This window comes from Rattus norvegicus, chromosome 10 (genome assembly GCF_036323735.1).
Source record: "Rattus norvegicus strain BN/NHsdMcwi chromosome 10, GRCr8, whole genome shotgun sequence".
In the NCBI taxonomy this organism is placed as follows: domain Eukaryota; kingdom Metazoa; phylum Chordata; class Mammalia; order Rodentia; family Muridae; genus Rattus; species Rattus norvegicus.
The window spans coordinates 84,012,844-84,036,521 of record NC_086028.1 but is presented as its reverse complement, the minus strand read 5'-3'; the positions used below and the strand labels follow the sequence as shown (position 1 = coordinate 84,036,521).

General features: G+C 43.4%; 1 protein-coding gene and 1 long non-coding RNA gene across 2 annotated transcripts in view; one reads left to right on the top strand and one right to left on the bottom strand.

Moving 5' to 3' along the window:
• Positions 1–23,678, top strand: part of Ikzf3 (IKAROS family zinc finger 3) — a 93,012-nt gene that overhangs the window by 13,340 nt on the left and 55,994 nt on the right. The window contains exons 2-3 of the mRNA NM_001107047.1: positions 14,723–14,776; positions 17,391–17,492. Of these exons, the coding sequence (NP_001100517.1) occupies positions 14,723–14,776; positions 17,391–17,492 (156 nt within the window). The remainder of the gene's footprint in view (positions 1–14,722; positions 14,777–17,390; positions 17,493–23,678) is intronic.
• On the bottom strand, positions 18,392–20,692 carry LOC134480865 (uncharacterized). Its single transcript, XR_010055783.1, has 2 exons — positions 20,116–20,692; positions 18,392–19,352 (listed from the first exon to the last, which is right to left on the bottom strand). It is a non-coding gene; the product is annotated as an uncharacterized LOC134480865 (long non-coding RNA).

Here is a 23,678-nt window from a genome sequence, read left to right as displayed (position 1 = left end):
GGGTAAAACGTTGTGCTTTGTTTACCTTTGACGCACGCCACCAAGTGTCTCCAAAGATGTTGGAGCCATTCTCCCTCCCACTGCCTGAGAGCCGCACTTGTCCCACTTCTCAGTGACGCTCACTTGGGTCAGTCGCCATTTTCCATGGAGACGCTATGGTGTATGTGTTACAGCTCCTCGTGGTCCTTGCTTGCATTTTCCTTGTGAGTAGGACTGTGGGTGTTTTTCCAAGTGTTTATTTGTCACTCAGATGGTCGATTTCCTGAAATGCATTTGTTTCCTGCTTTTTTTTTTTTTTTCTTTTTTTCGGAGCTGGGGACCGAACCCAGGGCCTTGCGCTTGCTAGGCAAGCGCTCTACCACTGAGCTAAATCCCCAACTCCTCCAGCTTTTTATCTATTTAAAATTACACATTTTTATTTATGTATTTATGTATGCATGTATATATGTGTGTGTATGTATGTATGAACGCATGTATGAATATATGTATGTATGTATGTATGTATGTATTGCGTATGGGGAGAGGGGTTCATGCCATAGCATTTGTGTGGAGGTCAGAGGACACCTTTCAGGAATCAGTTCTCTCTTTCTACCGTATGTGTCCAAGGGACCCAGCTCTGGTCCTCAGATTTGGTGGCCTTTACCCCTTTGGGCCAGTTCACCCGCCCTCTGGATTTTTAACTCAACAGGATTACAGGATTTGAGCTTTTCCTTTTTCTCTTTTCTTTTCTTTTCTTTTCTTTAATTTCTTTCTTTTTTTCTTCTTTCTTTCTTTCTTTCTTTCTTTTTTTTGATAAGAGCTCACGTATCTTAGGCTGACTTTTCAAATTGCTTTTGTAGCTGAGAATGACTTTGAACTTTTGATCCTTCTTGCCTCCGTGTCCAGATGCTTGGGTGATAGGAACATACCACTACCCCCAATTCATGGGGCTCTGGAGACTGAACCCATGGCTTTGCGAGGGCTGGGCAAGCACCATACTAATCTAGATCTCTAGCCCAAGTCCGTGATGTTTACATTTATATGTTTAGTGGCAGTATACAACAGAACAAAATCAAATTGTTTGAAAAGCCATATTTTTTTTTACCAAAACTTACAGCATAATTCATATCTCTCAGCTTTATTATTAGTTTTAGATAGAGTCTTACTAAGTAGCCCTGGACGGCCTGGAACTCTCCGGGTAGGCTAGGCTGTCCTCGAACTTACAGAGATCTGCCCTCAGGCATCCACTGCCACATGCAGCCTAATCTTGTGTATTTACGCAGGAAAACTTTGAGCATACAAGAACCTTAGAAAAAAGTCTAATGGAGTCCAGTAGGGTACAGGTCTACCCATCACTTCCTGTACAAATATTTAATGAAAAATAGCAGTGTTAAATGGAGCACTGTCTCAGAGACTGGGTAGCTTTCTGTTGAGGCTTTGGTTTTTTGTTTTTGGGGTTTTTTTGGGGACCTGAGCTCACTGTTTCCCCTTGAACTAGCAATGTATGCACCTGAGGATGACTGAATGGTTGTTTCTTCCGACTCCACCTCCCCAAGGCTAGGATTGCAGGCGTCCGCTGCCGTGTTCAGCTGTATGTACTTTGAATTATGCTGTTACGGCGAAACCAGGCGTTTTAACAGCTGTAAAACAAGAGTCTCACTTTGAACACAGAGGGCTCAGTCACTTAAGTGAGAATATTTTCCCTTCATTAGCATGACATGCAATGCCCATCCTTCCAGCCTTTTTCACATTCGTTTGGTGTCGTGTGACAGCCAAGAAATTGGTAAGAAAAATGGTACAATAGAAATTCATATATGTATAGGTACAATTTTAGGGTAACTAACTTCACAGGAAAAATAACACTGGTCAATCAACTTCTTATTTTAGTAGTAATTGTCCTTTCGGGCCTATAGTGTGCAGTTCCCCGTTAGATCCTTAATTTAGGGGAAAACTTAATACATTATATAAAAGGGCAGAGTAGGACAAACAGCTACCATGGCTATATTCAATCTGTTTTTCTTAAAGAAGACTTGATATTTCTCAATTGTTTACCTTAATCCTGAGAATCACAGAAGGAAGCTCTTTTTTTTTTTTTTTGGACTGATTTATTTATGTACATGAGTACACTGTCACTGTCTTCAGACACACCAGAAGAGGGCATCAGATCCCATTACAGATGGTTGTGAGCCACCATGTGGTTGAAGGGAATTGAACCCGGGTCCTCTGGGAGAGCAGTCAGTGCTCTTAACCACTGAGCCATCTGCCATCTCGCCAGTCCCCTGGACCCTCTAGCTTTGAGGTGTATTCTTTTCCCTTCTCCCCCTGCCTCAGTCTGCAGTAACACGAAGTTAGACTGAGATGTTTGAAAGCAACAGGACCTGGAGATCACTGCTCAGTGTAGCCTTCACAGATTATATTCCACATAGGAGCATTGAAAAAGCACGAATTAAGGTCCCCAAACAACAGTGGCACTCATTCTATAGACTGGCTGGCCTTGAACTCCGAGATTCATCTCTCTCCCCCCTCCCCCCTCCCGACCGCCACCCACCAATGCAGTGCATTAAAGTGTGCACCACTGTGCCTGGCCCCTGCATCTGAAGATTGTCTGTAAAATGGGGACAGTTGCAGCTGTCATTTGCACGCATATCTCAGCAGTGGCATCCCATGAAAAGAAACCTCACTGTCGGACTGGGCTCAATGCTTGAGGCTGCTTTTTTGTTTGTTTGTTTGTTTGTTTGTTTGTGGGATCAGGTGCCAACAAAACGGTCTCCTAGGAAAGCACTCTTTGTGGTCAGGGGAACTGAGAGGTGGCATCTGAGTAATGACTTACCCTGCATGAACCCCCAGACCGAACCAGGACCTTACGTGGGCATTTCAGGAAATCTGTCTAGGTGTTTTTAAGGAAGGACACTAAAAACAAAAACAAAAAACAAAAATAGAGACCAAAAAACGAACAAACGAACCAACAACGGTAAAGACCGAGGCGTTGCTGGGAAGACCTAAGCAGAGTCTGTACTGTGAACGTCCAAGGACTTACAAGCACCAGGTGACAGGATTGATGACCTGCTAAAGACATCACTTCCGGCTCCCTGTTCGGACATCCTCATGGTTTTCTTGCTACAGGGGTCACTTTTCATCCTCTGGTGACATATCAGGAATGCCAGTCAGTGGTGGCGGCTATGAGGCCCGGCAGAGGGCTTCACAGAAATGCAAGCTGCCACAATTACGGTCCAAAGGATTAGTTAAATTTCCAAAGATTCATCTAGAAAGCAAAAGTGGACATTTTAGATAAAAGACTAATATTATAAAAAGAGTGTGGACGTAAGAGTGTCACTTGACCATCGTGAGGACAAGTAAAGCCCAGCATTGAGGTGGCGTCTGTGGGGTTGAGGGTTGAACACGGTTAGCGCTGAGCAGCTCAGGACAAGTTCTATCTGGTTCGCCATTTTGTTCTCCTTCGTGTCCTCCCTCAGCTTCTACTCAGTAAACCAGTGGGTGGAAACCTGATCTCTGAAGAGGAGAAGTCTGTTAGTGATAATTATTTAATACTATTAGACAATAAAGGCGAGTTTTATAGACATTCGAGTAAACTCTGCTCGCACATTTTGTTGTAAATGCGGGCATTAAGTTATGTTGTAAGTAAAGAGCTCTAAGCTTAGATATAAATTCTGATATCCTAGCCAGAGAGACTACTGTCGTTTCTAGGTTTAAATTTTATCTGTAAACCATCACGGTCATTTTGTAGCACATAAAATACAGAAAATGGAGCTGGAGAGATGGCTCAGCGGTTAAGAGCAGTGACTGCTCTTCCAGAGGTCCTGAGTTCAAATCCCAGCAACCACATGGTGGCTCACAACCATCTGTAATGAGATCTGATGCCCTCTTCTGGTGTGTCTGAAGACAACTACAGTGTACTTATATATAATAAATAAAAATAAATTTAAAAAAAATACAGAAAATGTTGGCATCTTGAAAGTTCTTTAAAAAATGAAAATTCTTGGGCTGGGGATTTAGCTCAGTGGTAGAGCGCTTACCTAGGAAGCGCAAGGCCCTGGGTTCGGTCCCCAGCTCCGAAAAAAAGAACCAAAAAAAAAAAAAAAGAAAAAGAAAAAGAAAATTCTTGTGTGTCATCTTTGGCAGTGAAAAGATAATCAAAAAGGGATTAAAAAGAAAAAAGAAAATTGAGACTGTCATCTTTGGGGCTGGGTATACAGCTCAGGGGTGGAGAGTTTGCTTAGCATATGTGAGGCACCGGGTTCAATCCCCAGTTCTCCCAAAATAAATTAAAAGTGTTGGGGAGCGGGGGAAGCGTTGTGAAATTGTCGTCTCCCATAATGCAATGGAGGCCTGACTTCAGCACTCAGAAAGAAACAACTGAGATTGCCCATGTAGCCATAAATCACTAAGAGCAAACGGCTGTGGGAAGCAAGGAAAGAAATCTCCTTTAATGCTCTTACCCAATGGGTTCATCAACCATCTCAGTCATAGCCTACTGACCTCTATAAAATTACAATCAGGACTGGAGATGGTTCAGCCGCTAAGAGTTCAGACTGCTCTGCCTAAAGGACCAGAGTTCGATGCCCAGCACTTACAGAATGCCTCCCACCCTCCTGTGACTCCAACTCCGGTGGTTCCAATACCCTTTTCCTGGACTCTTTTGGACATCAATGCTGGCTAACCTGGGAAAACCATCTCCGTGGCCTGGTATAGGCTGCTTAAATGTCTCTCTGAAGTTACCAGCGCTAAGGTGGTCGGGGACCTCCCTTTTCTCTCTGAGCTGCACTCAGTTATTTTTTGCTGCTGTTTCCAGAACACACCAGGTATCTGAAATGTGTTGAAACCAACTTAAATGTCATCGCCAGAGAGCTTAAAAGGTCCCGGGAGCAGGACTCTCTGCCTTTCGACCACCAAACCAAACCCAAGGTGACTTTGTTGTAGGTAACTAAGAGATGTTGCCACAAGACCGTTGCTCTGCAGGCCTTTGAACTGTCTTCCCTTTGTTCCCTTTACGAATCCTCCCAGCACACAGTTGAAAGTTCGCAGCTAGCTTCCCCCCCACCCCCCGGCCCCCTTCTGCAATAAAAGTAAAAACACTATCAAGCTCGCAGAAAAGTTGCAGTATAGTGCAAAAAAGACCTTTTTTTTTTTTTCCGGAAAATTTTTGAGCATGAGTTGCTGAGTTGATCCGTATCGCTCTGTGCTCTTTAAAGTGTATGTCCTGTCTCAGGCATAACCACAGTGCAGCCATCGAAACCAGGAAGTGAACACTGGTAAATTACTACCAATTTATCCTCTGCCCCATCAGTGCTCTGATTGTGTCTGTGACACTCGTTCCCACAAGAGGATTTAGTCCAGAGCACGCCGTGGTCCCCGTCACGTCTCCACTTGCAGTCTAGAGCAGTCCCTCAAGCTGTCATGACTTTGACCTTTGCAGGATCGAGAGCTGGTTACTTTGTGAGCTCTCCCCTAAAATTAGGTTGATCTCTTGTGGCATGATTCCTGCTCTGTAAGTATTAGAGTGCACACCAGAGATGGTGATGCATGACTCCATACCTCTTGTCAACCAGGATTTGCCATTATGTAACTATTCTACCATCTCTATGATTTTTTTTTTCTTTTTTTCCGGAGCTGGGGACCCGACCCAGGGCCTTGCGCTTGCTAGGCAAGCGCTCTACCACTGAGCTAAATCCCTAACCCCTATGATTTTTAAGGATTGGAAAGAAGTACTTTGGGGGTCTGGAGAGATGGCTTGGCTGTTAAGAGCTCTTGTTGCTCTTCCAGAGAACCCCAGTTCAGTTCTTGGTACACGGTAGGTGGCTCCTTACCACCTGTAACTCCAGCTTCGAGGGATCAGACAATTTCTTCTGGCCACCTCTGGCATCTCCGACCACACAAAGGGAATCCACTAACTCAGATACACACACATAAATTGAACTAGTTCACGAGTATTTTGAAACCACATAAATCGCCTATTTATCATCAGACTTACTTTTTTAAATGAATTAAATGGTGCACTTGTTTTATTTTATGTGCATAAAAATGTGCACTTGTTTTATGTGCCTGCATCTGTTTGTTTCAATGCTCACCAATGCTGGTTGGGTAGAAGAAACTCTTCAGTGATGACTTCTGTGTCCGAAGACATTCTCTTCCTTCTATGATCTCTTCATTGCCTCTGGCATAGAAAAAAATGTTTCCAATCTGTCTTGTTCTTTCCCTAGTATCAGCTGTTTCTCCAGGGAGCCTGGTTCCTCGAAGAGAAGAATGATATTTGGATGTTCTGTCAGAGGCTGGGAGCTGTCTGTGGCTCTGTTTCCAGATGATACCGGCAAAGAGGGCTGTGTTTGTTTATGGGTGCTCACGTACACACATTTATAAACATGTTTTATATTCAATAGGAGCCAGGGATTTGTGTCTGCCTTTAGGTCCAACACAACAGGCTTACACATTCAATATTAGTCCATTCCTTTTGAAGATAGACCCCGGGGTCCTTCCGAGTGTGAGCCAAGCACTCTACCCCTCATAGCCAAGCCATAGTTTCCACTAAGTATTAGTGAGAGCTATTTTAAGGATTTTAAAGGTTCAAGGGAAACATGGGCTTTTCAGCCACCAAATCAAAGGCTGTCTTGCTATATTTAACTAAAAGAAGTTCATTCCACACGACAGTTGCTCATGACACTTTTGAACTAGCTCTGCGTTCCCCTCTCACCCTGTGGAGAGTGTTCATCGTACAGCTATAGAGAGTGACCTTGAACTCTTGATGCCTCACCCCCAGTTGTGCCTCCCAAGGGCTTGGGTCCTGATACCTCATGCCAAACTGCTGTTTTTTCTAATCTTTTAAATTCATGTGCTTCTTATGCCTTCATAGTTTGTTGCTAGCAATGGAATGGCTGACACACCGAGCTTTCTTGATCAGAATAGAATGTAGGTAGGGTGACTGGATCGTTCAAAGCAACCTGGAAATAACCTGATGACTTCGTGTGCTGTGACCTGTAATCAGTATCATCCTGAACAGCTTTGCACAGTCATCACCATGAAAGTAAAAGCAGAGCTAAAAAAAATTTCAGCTACACAGGAGATACCAAACCATTATTCCCAGAGAAAACAAATTGCAGATTCTGGATAACATGTAGTTAAAAAAAAAAAAAAACTATCACCTGAAAGCACAAGACACAGCCTGTCTTACGAGTTTTTCCTTTAAGAATAGACTCCATCTTAAACCTCAGAAATACTAAAGCTTGCATCCAGAATCTACGATCTTAATTAAAACTACAACAATGATGACAACAACAATGAAAAACTATAAGCAATTAGAAGTAATGGGAAGGGGGTTTGGGGATTTAGCTCAGTGGTAGAGCACTTGCCTAGCAAGCTCAAGGCCCTGGGTTTGGTCCCCAGCTCCGAAAAAAAGGGAAAAAAAGAAAAAAAAAAAGAAGTAATGGGAAGAACCCTGATATGGAAAAGGCCAAAGGGGAGTATGAAATGTCTGGTTGATTATGGAAGTCTGTGTGTGTGCATGTGTGTGTACATGCATGTGGGTGCATATTTGGGGGTGTGTGGCATGTGTGTGCATGTGCATGTTTGCACTCGACCCCATCTGAAGCTGAACTGTGAAATTTATGTTTCTTTAGGGTGACCAACTCATTCAGGTATCCTTGGAATTATAAAATCTCTGTGGTGCCTGCCATTGGTGTCACTCTGGCTGCTCTTTATCCCAGGTGACGAGGCAGAATTAGAACGTTAACCCAGATAAGTTAACTGCATGTTTTATAAACTAAAAACAACCACAATTAACTGCCCCCTCCCCAATTCCTACACCGTTTAGAGAAATGTAAGAGAATTTAGCATTTCTGCAACGTATCATTTAGGATGTCCAGAATACAATCCAAAAGTGTTGGGTCATAGGAAGAAGCAAGAAAATGTGATATTTCTTCCTTCAGGGCAAGAAAAACTAATGAGGACTGGGCCCAGATGATACAGGAATATTGGAAAGATTTTGGGGAGAATCTAGTACAACTGTGAATATGTCGAAAAATGTAAAGGAAAACACACACACAATGAATTAACACGTGGGAAATGTTGGCAAAGAAACCATAACAAAGATAAAAATTTTAGAATTAAAATCTTCAAGAAACTCTTTGGATGGACTTAACAGCAAATTAAGACCACAGAAGAGTGACTGGGATCTGGTGTATCCCAGCACTAAGAAGGCAGAGGCAGGAGGATGATGAATTCAAGAATCGTCTAAACTACAAAGTAAGTTTCAGGCCAACCTGGGCTACATAGTCACAGCCTGCAAAAAATATAAATCATTCACTGTGAGTGTGAGAGGTGAAATCACTAGGATGAGAAAGACAAGTCTCAGAGGAGGTGTGGGAAATCCCTAACACACGCACTTGTAATCGAACATAGAAGAAAAACAGAACGAGCAGAGGTATGTGGAGAACCCCCCCCCCCTCAGCCCCCGAGAACGGTTCAGTTTGTTAAAAGCCCTCACTTTATTGAAGAGTTCAGGTAGGAAAATTCAAATAAAATCTCACCTAGTCCTGTCATGGTCAACAGCTATAAGTCAAGGTAAAGGGGGAACATTCTGAAAAAGAACACAAGTTAGAGCAAGAATAGTCCACTGACGGGTTGGGGATTTAGCTCAGTGGTAGAGCGCTTGCCTAGCAAGAGCAAGGCCCTGGGTTCGGTCCCCAGCTCCGAAAAAAAGAACCAAAAAAAAAAAAAAAAGAATAGTCCACTGACTTCTTACCAGAAACGTAGAGTCCAGAATTCCGCGCAATCTTTAAGGGGATAGAAGAAGGAGGGAAAAACTGCCAAGCTAAGATTTCAGTTTTCGCTTTTTGTTTTAGGTCTCACTGAAGAGTCCAGGCGGGCCTGGGACTTAATATACACACAAAGCTTCTAACTCAGGGCAATCCTCCTGCTTTGTCCTCTGAAGTTCTGAGATGACAGGTGTGAGGTGTTGTGCCTGGCTCAATCCAGAAACATTCACAACAGGGTCTCTCTGTGTTGACCTGACTGGCCTGTTAGCTCATGTAGGCCAAGCTGGCCTTGAACTCAGAGTTTCCTATCTCAGCCTCCCAAGTGCTGGGGTTAATGGTGGCATACTTGGGATCAGAATTCTGTATCTAATAAGATTTCTTTTAAGAATGTTTTCATTATTTTTATTTTATGTGTGTGGATAGTTTGCTTACATGTATGTGTGTGCACCACGTGCCTGGTGCCTAGGGAGGCCATGAGAGGATGTTGGGTGTCTTAGAACTAGAGTCACAGACGATTGTGAGCTGCCATGTGGGAGCTGGGAATTGAACCCAGGTCCTCTGGAAGAGCAGCCAGTGTTCTTAACCATGGATTCAGCTCTCCAGTCCCCAAATAAAATTTAAGTAAAACAAAATAAAGGTGTAGGGGTTGGGGATTTGGCTCAGTGGTAGAGCACTTGCCTAGCAAGCGCAAGGCCCTGGGTTCGGTCCCCAGCTCCAAAAAAAAGAATAGAAAAAAATATATAAAGGTATAGCTAAAATAAATGAACGTTCTGAGAAACTGTACCCATACTCAGGTTAGTGGTACTACTGTATTAGTTGAAGTTCTTCAAGTGGTAGGCAAATCGCTATTAGATAAGAACCAGGCGTTCCTGAAAAAAAAAGAAATAAAAAGCACCGGAAATACTCGCTATGTGGGCAAAGCCAAAGTAAAATTTCCTCTTGATTACCATAAAATAAAATGTGACGATCTAGAGCAAAAAAAAATTAATGGTGTCGTCTTGTAAAGTTTGTGATATATTTAGGTATGACACGTGACAACCAGAGGGTAAAGGTTGCAGAGTGGAAAGAAAGGTTAAAATGGCTGCTAGCCGCCGTGAGCTGGCGAGCTGGTCTGATCTAGTTAGGAAGCCAAGTGTGGAAAACTGAAGGTTTGTCTTACAGCCTCAGAACAGACAGAAACAGACAGGCGAATAATAGTGTTTGGGGGATTTAAGAGTCTTCCTTGAGCAGCTTAGACAGACAGACAGACAACTAGAAGTACAACCTTGGCAGGTGTTAGCGGTACTGTGAGTTACTTTGGTCTCATGGGCGTGCATCAGCCAGTACACGGCACAATGTGTTTTTCCATCCACCTGTGGCCTGCTCTTCCCAAGAAAGCAAACAAAACTTCATGATTGCAAAAGCACAGAAATAGGGGGTGGTTAATCCCAGCACTTGGTAGGCAAAGTTAGGCAGATCTCTGTGAGTTCAAGGCCACCCCGGTCTATAGTGAGTTTCAGGACAGCCAGGGCTACACAGAAAAAACCCTGTCTCAAGAAACAAAACAAAACAAAACAAAAAAGCAAATACAACAACAAAAAACAAAACCCACCCTAGGCTGAAATGGACTGAAATCATAGGTTTTTTTGTTTGTTTGTTTGTTTGTTTTTTACTGTAGTAGAATAGAATTAAAAATCTTTTTACTTTTTGCTTTGCGTTTCCCTTTTTGCATTGCGTTTCCCTTTTTTGCAATAAAGGAATTGAACCCTGGACCATGCGCATGGTCTGTCATGGGGATACATCTCTTGCCCAGAAATCAATAAATGTGGAAGGACAGAGAGCTCACAAATTCTGCTAAATGTCTACAAATTAAACAAGTTTAACTAAAATAACCATCGGACTGAAGGAGTCCCAGTGAGATAAATCACAGTGAGGCTAAGGAGTCAGATTCATAGATGCAGCAAACACAGTACTCGGGGGCACGGTGTGCAGCCTAAGTGTTCACAATCACAAAGCAGGAATAAAAGCAGTTTACCACAGTTCCACCTTAATAGGCTAAAAAAGGAGGGCAAATTAAGCTGGAAGGAAGCAATATGGAGAAGTAATGAAGAACAGAGAAAACGCAGAGAAAAGTCCCCAAATCAAAAGTTGGTTATTTGAGGAGAAGACAGTCTCCCTAACAAGGGAAAGCGGCCCAAGATTGTCAAAATGGAAACTGAGAAAAGAGAACCCAAGTGTAGTTCCTACGGGAAAAGAAAGAGATGATGAGGGTGGGGATGGGGGCGTGGCATGACCACAGGAATCTCTTTCCAAGAAATTAGACCATTAGAAAAATTAGGGGGTTGGGGATTTAGCTCAGTGGTAGAGCGCTTGCCTAGCAAGCACAAGGCCCTGGGTTCAGTCCCCAGCTCTGAAAAAAAGAACCAAAAAAAAAAAAAAAAAAAAAAAAAAAAAAAAAAAAAAGAAAAAGAAAAAAGAAAAAATAGGCAGAACCATCAAAAAGTAAAACTCGCCAAAACAAATGGACTAAAAATCTGAATTGGCCCCATATCTGTTTAAAATAGGAAGCTGGGACTTCAATCTAACTAAGCACGGTTACTTTAGATGTTACCATAAATAAACATGAGAGGGGAAACATAGTCAGTTTGACGGGAATTTTTAAAAGAAAGGAGGGAATGCTACAAAAATGACCACAAAAAAAAAAAGTCTAATGAAGAAATTTTATGAAGTATAGGTCTGAGCCATCCAGACATAAACTCACAAATCCTTTATAAACCGGTTAGTGGTTGGGTCCTCAATACACACCATAGCGGTTAACTCCTAAGCAGGCAGGGTCGTGTCCCAGGAGTGTCAGGGACGTAATCTCAGGAATTTATCTCATCATGAAGTCAATGAAATTCATGATGGGCGAGGACGCAGAGCAACGGGCAGAACACATATTTTGCTGGTGGTACAACCACTTTGGAACAAGTTCTGGCAGTTTCTATTAAAACTAAACATATACCCACTCCATGACCCAGTAACTCGACACCTGGGTGTTTACCCAAGAGATCTGAAAGCCCATGGCTCCAGTGCACTCATGAGAAAAGCAAACACCTCCCAGCTGAGGGACAGCCTCTGAAATACCTGCCCATCTCTCAAAACTGTCAAGGTCGCCCAAACAAGGAAAGTCTGAGACACTAACTAACCACGAGGAACCTAAAGGGATACGGTAACTAAACTAATGTCTGCCGGCATTGGACAAAAGGAAGTCTGGATTACCGATATCTAATAATAATAATAATAATAATAATAATAATAATAATAATAATCTAGAATATTGATATCTGCTCGAGAGGTATAGCAGATGGCCCATGCTAACAATAAGATGTCGATTAAGAGAGGAGGCTCTATGTGGAGAATGTGTTGCACCCGATTTCATGATTTCCCAACAGATTTAAAACTATCTTAAAACTTAAGCTCATTGCTAAAGTTTTTTTTTAAAAGATTTATTTATTTTATGTGCATGAGCGTTCTGCCCGCATGTATGTGTTTACACCACACATGCGCCTTCAGAGTTCAGAAGACGGGGCATCCTTCTCTGGAACTGGGGTTACAGGCAGTTGTCAGCGGCCATGTGGGTGCTGGGATCTGAACCCAGGTCCTCTGCAAGAGCAGCAAATGCTCTCAGCTGCTGAGCCATCTCTCTAGCCTCGTCTACTTTTTTAAAAAAAGATTTATTTATTTATTTATTAAGATTTATATACTTATTGTATATAAGTATACTGTAGCTGTCTTCAGACACACCAGAAGAGGGCATCAGATCCCATTACGGATGGTTGTGAGCCACCATGTGGTTGCTGGGGATTGAACTCAGGACCTCTGGAAGAGCGTTCAGTACCCTTAACCACTGAGCCATCTCTCCAGCCCTCAAGTCTACTTTTTCCAAAAAAACAAAAACAAAAACAAAAACAAAACAACAAAAAAACAAAACAAAACAAAAAAACCCAAAACCAAACAGCAACAACAACAACAACAACAAAAAACTCAGTAGTTTTATTTAAAATAATGAAACCTAGAAACAGCTGGGTATGCTGGTACACAGCTCTAATCCCAGGAGGCAGAAGTAAATGGATTTCTATGAGTTCAAGGCTAGACTGAGTTCCAAGCCAGTCAGGGTTACATAGTGAGACTTAACAAACAAACAACAACAAAGAAATTAGACATGGTTTAAATATTCCTCAACAGGAGGGTAGATAGGCGGTGGATTTGTACAGTGGGATACCACCTTAAAAAAAAAAAAAAAGCTAATGAGAATCATCGTTAAACACATGGCTCCCAGATCATTAAATTAAAGAAGCCTTAGACAAAAGACTTCACATCATCTAAAATAAGTTAAACTAGCTACAGTGGAAGAATGTGTGTGTGTGTGTGTGTGTGTGTGTGTGTGTGTGTGTGTGTGTGCGCGTGTGTGTGCGCGTGTGTGTGTGTGTAAGGACTGACTGGGAAGGGCTCATGGGGACCCCCTTCTGAGGCCATCGTCACACTCCGCCCTGTACACCTCTCTTCTCACTGCTTCTCTTCCCTCTGCTCTCCTTTCCTCCCCGTTCCCTTCTTCCTTCCCCTCCCTTCCCCATGGAGTCTCATTATGTAGCCCAGGCTGACCTCAAACCCATAGTCCTAAGACTCCCGGGTCCTAGGATTTACAGACATGAACACTTACGTGTAGACATTTGCATTACACAGAGATACACACTTTTAATAAGTGGCACACTTAAAATATAGACATTTGCATTACACAGAGATACACACTTTTAATAAGTGGCACACTTAAAATATAGACATTTGCATTACACAGAGATACACACTTTTATTTATTTATTTATTTATTTATTTATTTATTTATTTATTTATTTTTTGGTTCTTTTTTTCGGAGCTGGGGACCGAACCCAGGGCCTTGCGCTTCCTAAGCAAGCGCTCTACCACTGAGCTAAATCCCCAACCCCGATACACTTTTAATAAGTGGCACACTTAAAATATAGACATTTGCCTGCTTATAAACTTTACCTTCAAATCTTATAAAATGTACGATTTAGCAATGTTTGTGGTGACATGTCATAGGGTGATAAATACTGATATCACTTTTTGGAAATTTGTCTGAACTGATGGATGAGTAGACTGATGGATGGGGTTGTGATGTGAATCCGGTTGTGGGTTAATGAGCGCTCGGTGTAGTTTCTGCTCCCTCCCCTTCTTCTTCCTCCCCTCCCTATCGCCCTTCTGTTCTTTTGTAACTGACTTCTTTTTAAACATGTGCGTGTGTACTGCTTTACTTCTCTTCCTCCCTCCCCCTTCCCTCCTGTCTTTTTCAGAGAGGTCAGAGACACCGCATAAATTTGAATGTCGATCACTGGGGCTTGGTTTGACCTTTTTCAACTGAGTGGTTTTGGTAAACACAAATAATGAATAGTCTAGCTTGGATTAGAAGAACGCTGCTTCATTCTAATGCAGGAATCAGTAAAACTGTGTGTGTGCGTGTGCATGCTCGAACACACACACACACACATATGGAAAAAGGTATATCTAAATTTTTTCTGTATACACTGCCTATTAATTTTATTTAATGTAAATTTTTAAATAGGGTTTCATTATATAGCTGTGGCTGGTCTAGAACTTGATCTGGAGACCAGGCTGGCCCTAAACTCACTAAGATCTGCCTGCCCCTGCCTCCTGAGTGCCGGGATTAAAGGTGGGCACCGTTACGTCCCCGTGACCCACTTTCTCTCATCCTTCTTAGTACAAGTGGAGGTGGAAGAGAGTTCTGAGTCTGCTGCTGCCTGGACAACTCCTTCCATTCTCCTTACAGCACCATTAGGGGGAGCATGAGGAACCGAGTTCTGCCCTGAAAGAGGAATTCTGCCGGCTAGGCTCTCCAGGGACATCCTCATTAGGTGCTAAACACTCAAACCTGTGGGAATGTGTCCCGCAGAGCTAACACCCATAAACCCTTTCTTTTTTAGATATACAGCCAAGTGCGGAGCTGAAAAGCACTGAGGAGCAACCTCTGCCCACAGGTAACGCCCGATCTCTGCTGTTGACGCTTTTAACGGAAAGCACCCAAGACAGGAGAGTGCTCTTCTTGTCATAGACAAAATGCAACGGGAAAATTAAATTACTACAGCTCCTTTGCCGATATGGTACCTCCTCCTTAAACACCTTAAAGATTCTTTAAGATCCATCATAAAAATGCACCGGGGGTGGGGGGATGCTCAGTGGGTAAAGAAGGGCCTGAGTTTGGATTCCCAACACTGTACAAAGCTGCCTGTGGCCTCGTGTACCTGTAACCCAAGCCCTGAGGGACAGGGATAGGTGGATCCCAGCTCTAGGCCCAAGTGAAGAGCAGTCAAGGAAGACATCCAAATTGATTTCCCTCCTCCACACACTTAGACACAGGTGTAAGTTCACACATGTAAGTTCACACATACACATACTTCAGTACCACATAGTCAAACTACAGTCCAGCTACGATGATCATTAGATTTCTGTTAACGTCATTGATTTTTTTTCAACTAATTGGTTTTGATAAAGACAATAGCTTGATTTTGATTCTTAAGCTTCCCTTTATTTTGTCACCGTCACCATCATCATCATCACCATCATCACCATCACCATCATCAGCACCATCACCATCATCATCACCATCACCATCACCAGCAGCAGCAGCATTTTGGTTTTTTTTTTTTTTTCAAGACAGAGGTTTCTCTGTGTAACAATATTAGATGTCCTGGAACTTGATTTGTAGACCAGGCTGCCCTTGAGCTTACAGAGATCTGCCTGCCTCTGCCTCCAAGTGCTGGAATTTAAAGCGTGTGCCACGGCTACTCAGTTAAGCTTCCCTTTCAATCCGTGGTCAGCAACCATTTCCGGAAAAGGATCAGAAATTCATTATATAATCTCTTCCCTGGGTCCTTTGTTGTAGGAGTTGGTTTTTTTTAAAGATTTATTAATTATATATATATGTGTATATATATGTATATATATACATATATATATATGTGTATATACATATATACTGTTGCTGTCCTCAGACACACCAGAAGAGGGCATCGGATCCCATGACAGATAGTTGTGAGCCACCATGTGGTTGCTGGGATTTGAACTCAGGACCTCTGGAAGAGCAGTCCTGCTCTTAACCACTGAGCTGTCTTTCCAGCCTGTAGTTGTTTTTTTTTTTTTTTTTTTTTGGTTTGGTTCTTTTTTTTCGGAGCTGGGGACCGAACCCAGGGCCTTGCGCTTCCTAGGTAAGTGCTCTACCACTGAGCTAAATCCCCAGCCCTGTAGTTGTTTTTAATAACCTTTGAAAATGTTGGATCCATCCTTCCCCCTGGACTTATACAGAACAGGTATGATCAGACACAGCCTTGGCCATAGGTTGCCGATAACGGCTCGAGGATTAAGCAGGAGGATCTTGACTGAATCCAGGCCAGCACAGACTATATAGTGAATTCGAGGCTCGCCTGGGCTACATAGGGAGATCCTGTGTTTAAAGTACCAAGAAATGAATGCATGACCAAACAACCCTAGGTTCCGTTGCGTTTTTCATGGAATCATACTTACGATATAAACACAAGAGAATATATTTGGCATACAGAGGTTTCTCGGTTTCTCCCAGATTGGGCCATATCAGTTATGTTCACACTCGGAATCTCTTAACCCTACATGTTAGTATTTGTTGGGAAAAAACAGCAATAGTGTCCACCTGGATATTGTAAGGTATACCAATGCAGACAGAATGCCTGTCGAGTGGTTCTCAACCTGTGGGTCTTGAGATCACATATCCTACAGGTCAGATATTTACTTCCCAATTCCTCACAGTAGCAAAATTATACTTATGAAGTAGTAATGAAATAATTTTATGGTTGGGGGTGTCTTAGTCAGGGTTTCCGTTCCTGCACAAACATCATGACCAAGAAACAAACAAGTTGGGAGGAAAGGGTTTACTCAGCTTACACTGCCACATTGCTGTTCATCACCAAAGGAAGTCAGGACTGGAACTCAAGCAGATCAGGAAGCAGGAGCTGATGCAGAGGCCATGGAGGGATGTTACTTACTGGCTTGCTTCCCCTGGCTTGCTCAGCTTGCTTTCTTATAGAGCCCGAGATCACCAGCCCAGGGATGACACCACCCACGATGGGCTGGGTCCTCCCTCCTTGATCACTAGTTGAGAAAATGCCTTACAGCTGGGTCTCATGGAGGCATTTCCTCAAGGGAGGCTCCTTTCTCTGTGATAACTCCAGCTTGTGTCAAGTGGACACACAGAACCAGCCAGTATGGGGGGCAGGAGGGGTCACCAGAACATGAACTGTGTTAAAGGGTGGCGGCATTAGGAAGGTTGAGAAGCGCTGCTGTAGATGGAGAATGAGTTCATTCCAATGCGGGTGAAGAAATACTGAGAATGCAAACCGGCAGGATGCCCAAGCCTCATTCACAGCTCTAGACCTTGAGAGTCTCCATATCTGCTCCTGCTGGGGTAGGTGACATGGACACTACTTGTCAGAACTGGGTGCCGAGGCTGGGCACTAGAGGAACACTGCCATCACTGTTGGTGACCGTGAAGTCAAACCCAATGTGTGGTTTTACAAACCTCTCCAAGTCGACTGCATCCTTAAAACCTCATTTGTCTTTTAGAAAGCCCGGAAGCTCTGAATGACTACAGTTTACCCAAACCTCATGAGATTGAAAATGTGGACGGTACAGAAGCCCCAGCCAATGAAGACGAAGATGCAGGAGGTAAGCCATGCTTGTACAGTTTAAAACCTCGTGGTGACAGAGAGAGTTGAGGTAGATGTGAAATCAACTCAGATTAAGTCGTCTCCCATATGTTTGCGTTTAATGGTTTGTTGCGTGAGAGCATGGATATTAGGGGTGGGGGGAGATGGTTCAGCAGTGAAGCACTTCTGCTGCTCTGCCAGAGAGCCCTATGTTGGATCCCAATGCGCATGTCAGGTGGCTTGCTACAACCAGCGTCTCCGGGTGACTTATGGTATCTGTGGGCACTCGTGCTCACTCGACATACACACACACAGTTACACGCGCACACAGTACACCAATATTTTGAGAACTTAAGATACTCATTCATTGTTCACATTATACTGACTTTTTTTTTTGTTTGCCAGATTAGGCGGTACATGTGTATGATCTTGTGTAGCTGAGGTAGCGGGATCGTGACTTAAGGCCATTCTGGGCTACACGGTCAAAGCAACATATTGAGACCCTGTCTCAGACAAAGCAAAATCACATTTTTCTTTTTATAAAATTTTAATTAATTTCTATTTGTATGAGTACACTGTAGCTGTCTTCAGACACACCAGAAGAGGGCACTAGAACTTATTATAGATGGTTGTGAGTCACCATGTGGTTGCTGGGAATTGAACTCAGGACCTCTGGAAGAGCAGTCAGTGCTCTTAACCGCTAAGCCGTCTCTCCAGCCCTTTACCATTTTTCATTATGAAAATAACACATGGGGTTGGGGATTTAGCTCAGTGGTAGAGCGCTTGCCTAGGAAGCGCAAGGCCCTGGGTTCGGTCCCCAGCTCCGAAAAAAAGAACCAAAAAAAAAAAAAAAAAGAAAGAAAATAACACATGTCCATAGTTTGGCACATGTTCTCCAGATATGACTGATTGGTCAACAATTCAATTATTTTAAAAATTTTAATTTATTGTTATTGGGGGTAAAGGTGTCTATGAAGGTCAGAAGACATCCGTGGGAGTCAGTTTACTCGCGATCAAACTCGGGGTGTCAGCCTCATTTTCCTATTTCCTGTGTTCTTCATGCTCTGGCATTGGGGGTCTTAGAGAGCCAGGGGGAGACTGCCCTTCTTGGAGCTGTGCAATTCGGAGAGATTATAATGCTCTTGATTGGGAGTGAGTGTGTGTGCGCGCGCACGCGTGCGTGTGTGTGTGTGTTCAAGCCAATTACTCCTGAGTCTACACCAGCAATTACATCCTTGTTCCCAGCTCCTATACCAAGCCTTAAATTAACTTAAGGCCTCTTACTGGACAACCAGAAACCAATCCTCTGTCCCCAAACCCAACAAGAGTATTCCAAGTAACCTCTCCTGAATCCCTCCCTCTGCCTTGCCTTCTCACAGAAACTCCAGAGAGTTTCACACTCCATTTTAACACCGACGGCGCATTCTTCATGACATCACAAGAAAGAAAATCCTCACCTTCCTCCCAGTCCTCTTTTTCATTTTCTCTGTACATTCTCACAGACATGTGTAACTTTGGCATTTACCGTGGCCTGGCAATGAGTGTATTCAGCCGGTGGATATCCTGCCAATCATAAAGCCAGCCCTGCTTGGCTTTGTATGTGAGGTATAGCTATTGCTTTCTCTGGACGATCCCCTTGGCTGGCGTTTTTGAGAGGAGTTGGGTGAGTGACTGCAAGTTGAATAGACTTTATGGTGGTTCATATCCCATCTTCGAGGCTGTCAGTTCCCTCAGGAATCATCTGTGATTGGGAAACCTGCATCAGCCCATGCACGCCTGACTACTGGCAGCATCTAAGAAGCAAGATTCAGTGCTAGAGGGCTTTGCTCAGGGTAGAGTGTGTAGTTACCACACACAGAGTCCTGGGTTCCGTTCCCAGCTAGAAAGAAAGAGAAAAACGCAGAGTTAAGACGCCATCCCTAAATAAGCTTGCAGTCCATTCTAGTAAGGGTTCCAGGAGTTTGATGACACAGGCTTACAAAATAACGTCACTCCGGCCACACCGTACCCCTGATTTCATTTCTTGGTCTTGCCCTCCCATACGTGGACCTCGCTCTTGGTATCCCAAGTGTGTGTGTGTGTGTGTGTGTGTGTGTGTGTGTGTGTGTGTGTGTGTGAACACTGTGCAGAAGCACATGGGTGAATGGAGGTTAGCGGTTCACATTGAGCGTCTTTCTTGATTACTCTCCGCTTTATATGTTGAGACAGGCTCTCCCTCTGCCTGTTTGCTTGTCTAGCTTGTCAGTTTGTTGGGGAGATCCCCTGTCTCTGCCACCTGATGGAGGGTTGCAGTGGTGCTACCACACCTGCCTGGCATTTACATGGCTGCTGGGGATTTGAACTCAGTTCCTCAGCTTGTGTAGCAGGTGTTTTAGTGGCTGATCTGTCTCTCCTGCCCTTGCCCAGATAAAGATGGTATTTTGTTTCTGTGTAATTTTTTCCCTTTTAAGGACACAGCTTGGAATCTCAGGTCAGATGCAATGTGAGTTTGGTCTGGCTTCAAGGCCTGATCCAATATGTTTTCTGCCTCTAATTTAACTATTACAACAGCACCCACAGGGTTAAACATCTTACTTCTGTCTACTTAGTTGCATTTCTTGGACAGCCCAGTGCCTTGGGAGTTAGCCATTAGGAACCTTTACCTTTAGTAGCTGATAAGGACACTGTAGCTGTGGTTGGTACCGTGAGTAACAATGTAGCCACTCAGGAATCTCTTCCGGTTCATTTCTTTTTTCTTCCCAAGGCACATGCTTCTGTGAGCCACAGCTGTGCTATCAAGTCCTCTTTCTGACACCAGTTCTGAGGTGTTTTCCACATCGACAACCAAAGATGGCAGTTTAACTGTCGAGTGTCTGTTTAGTTCTGGCGTTAATTTCCAGGGTTTGGATGGATACCATGGGTTAAGCCTTCTTCCATCTTGTAAGCGAGCCCCTGCTTCAGACCTCAGCCACAGTACAGAGCCCTGTGCAGCTTGGACAAATCCACAGACACCGCCTTACTTACTGTTAATGGTTTATTATAAGTCATTTGACTCAGAAGCAGTCAAGTGGAAGAGAGCACAGGACAGGGCTTGGGAGGAAGCAGGTGGAGTTCTCGTGATTTCTCCAGGCGTGGCCCCTCTCCCAGCACCTCCGAGTGTTCCCCAGTCCAGAACCTCTCAAGCTCATTGTCCAAGTCTGTAGTTGGATCTCCAGCCCGCCGTGACCTTTCCCAAAGATCAGTGGGTGAGGCTGAAAATTCTCACTGGATTCTCTGTCCTCTGAGGTCCCTTGGGGTCCCAACCGAAGTCACTTCATTAGCGTAAACTCATGAACATTGAAAGGGTTTGGTTGTGAATCGCAACATCTCCTTATCACTAAGAAAACACAAGAATTTTAGGAGTTGTGTGGCTAGAAGAAGGAACGGGAACGAAGACCAAAGACATATTTGCAATGTACTATGGTCTGAAAGGTTCTTAGAAGAGGAAAGCAAGAAGAAAAAAAATTCAAAGCAAAACAAAAACATGACCAAAAGCAAGAAGGAGAAAAAAAATCTGTTCAAACATTCTAGACGGCACTCTGGGGCTTTTGTTTGCCTGTGCATTGAATCTCAGTACCGGGTGCTGCTTTGCAGTGCTCTCATAGCGTGCTAGTAGTTATGGTGACAAATCTCATCCACTGTCGCCTTGTGAATGTCACTGGGATCGCATCTAAAATATCATTTCCTACCTCAGTTTTTTTTTCTTTTTTCTTTTTCTTTTTTCTATTTTTCGGAGCTGGGGACCGAACCCAGGGCCTTGCGTTTGCTAGGCAAGCACTCTACCACTGAGCTAAATCCCCAGCCCCAAAATATCATTTCCTTAGAAAAGGTTTCCTTGACAACCCGGTCAGTTCTTTAGTGCACTTTATTCTGCAGTGATAGCTCACCGCAGATAATCTCCTCCGTGTCATTTCCTTCCACTCTTTCTTTTTTTTTTTTTTTTTTTTTTTTTTTGGTTCTTTTTTTCGGAGCTGGGGACCGAACCCAGGGCCTTGCGCTTCCTAGGTAAGCGCTCTACCACTGAGCTAAATCCCCAGCCCCCCTTCCACTCTTTCTTGACTGGCACCCAGTACATCTTTTTCCCTAGTAGGTACCTCACCCATAATAGATGTGCAATAAATGTCTGTCGTATGACTAACAGAAAGCCCTGGGTTAATTACGTGTGCACCTACATATTTCTCCGAAGGAAAGCATTTTCCTCTCAGACTCTTTCTTTCGCCCAATTGCTCATGACCAAGAGATCGAGTTCCTTTGTCTAAACTTTCTGAGATTCAAATCACAGCTTTAGTTCACATTCCTGATCTGCCGAGCTATACATTAATTCATGCCAGTTTTTAACCACAGAGTCAGCAAACGCGGCAGTGCAGGATGTGGTCATATGTGCTGAGGAAAGGCACATGGTGTCTCTGATTCTCGGCTTCTCGATGGGGACATCCATCAGGTTACATTCAGGATGAGGCAAAGCAGTAGCGGCTGGGCCCACACTTTTCTAGGGTAGGGCTTCTGAGCGCCGATAGCCACCACAGTAAGTTTGTGTCTGGGATGACAGCATCGTCAGTACACCGTTGGTCTGGGCACTGATGATCCATGTTAGGATGTCCGTGGGGTTCGGGATAACCTCAGAGTGAGTCCTCCAACATAGACACGAAAACAGACAATCTCCATGCAACAGTAAGAATTTAAAATATGATAGCACGCGCCTATAATCCCAGGAGGATCTCTGTGAGTTGGTTTGAAGCCAGCCTAATAGAGAGTTCTGGGCTAGCCTTGGATACATAGAGAGATTTTGTCTCCAAACATTAAAACAAGACAAAATAACCAACCCAAATGCTGTAAATGCTCAACTTTCCAAGTTGGTGGCATCAGGAAATGTCACGCAGTTCTTGGTAGGGATTCGAGGACGTGATCTGTTCCTCTGAGCAGCTTGGGAATCAGGAAGAAACAGGGTTAACACGATCCTTTAAAATTGCTTCAGAAGAAATTAATAGAATAACATCAGTGTTGAAAGATTATGTGTTCGTGATTAACTTTCAAAGTGACTCAGGCACTATAAATGTCAAAATCGTGAGCAGTTTGCCTTAGAAAAAGGTAGTTAGCAGGACACACTTTTAAAAAAAGAGAATCAGGGGTTGGGGATTTAGCTCAGTGGTAGAACGCTTGCCTAGGAAGCACAAGGCCCTGGGTTCGGTCCCCAGCTCCGAAAAAAAAAAAGAACCAAAAAAAAAAAAAAAAAAAAAAAGAGAACCAGCATGTTCAGATTATATGTGCCAGATGATAAGAATTATAAAGCTGAAAAGGAACAGTAGCTGGGCATTGTGGCGATGGCCGGAAATGCAGAATTTAGGAGGTGCAGGCAGGTGGATCAAGGCCAGCCCAGGCCACGTGATGCATCATCTCAAACTCATTGTTATCACCACCACCAAAACCAGTGTATGACCTTTAATTCCAGCACTCAGAATGCAGAGGCAGGCAGATCTCTGAGTTCAAAGCCAGCTGCTCTACAGAGTGAGTTCCAGGACAGCCATGGCTGCACAGGGAAACCCTGTTTCGAAACCAAAACAACAAAAGAGTGCATGAAAGTTCAGTGTTGACGCTAGAGTCAGGATTGCATTTATAAATTTTAATTAGGGAGATGTAGGTTCAATGTTGTAAGAATTATAGAAAACATCTGAAGAATCCTGTGTGTTTAAATTTGATAAAAAAAAATTCTCTTAAATGTTCTTTGAAAGGTTGAAGAAGCTAAGACCTATCTGGAGTGTGTTAAATTCAGACTAATTAAAATTGTGTTTAATTTAGAACTTAAAAATGAAATGTCCATCCTCACATGTTTTCATATCTCACTGTACAGCCACACAGACACCTGTTTCTCACTCTGCAAACAGTATACGTTTTTAAAACAATATTTTTAAAAATAATATTCTCAGGAACCCAGTGCAGAGGTTGGCAGAGTTTTTACTCTGTAAAGGGCCAGGTAATAAATATATAAATATCTTAGGTTTTGTGGACCGTATAACCTCTATTACAGACCTCTCAACTCTGCTGCCGCAGTGTAAATCAATCAGAGAAGACATAAAGGGATGGGCAAGGGTATGCAACCAATAAAACTTTATTTATAAAGACAGACAGATGGTGGGAGGGATTTGACTTGCAAACATAATCTTCAAGAAACTGTTCATGTAAACATTTG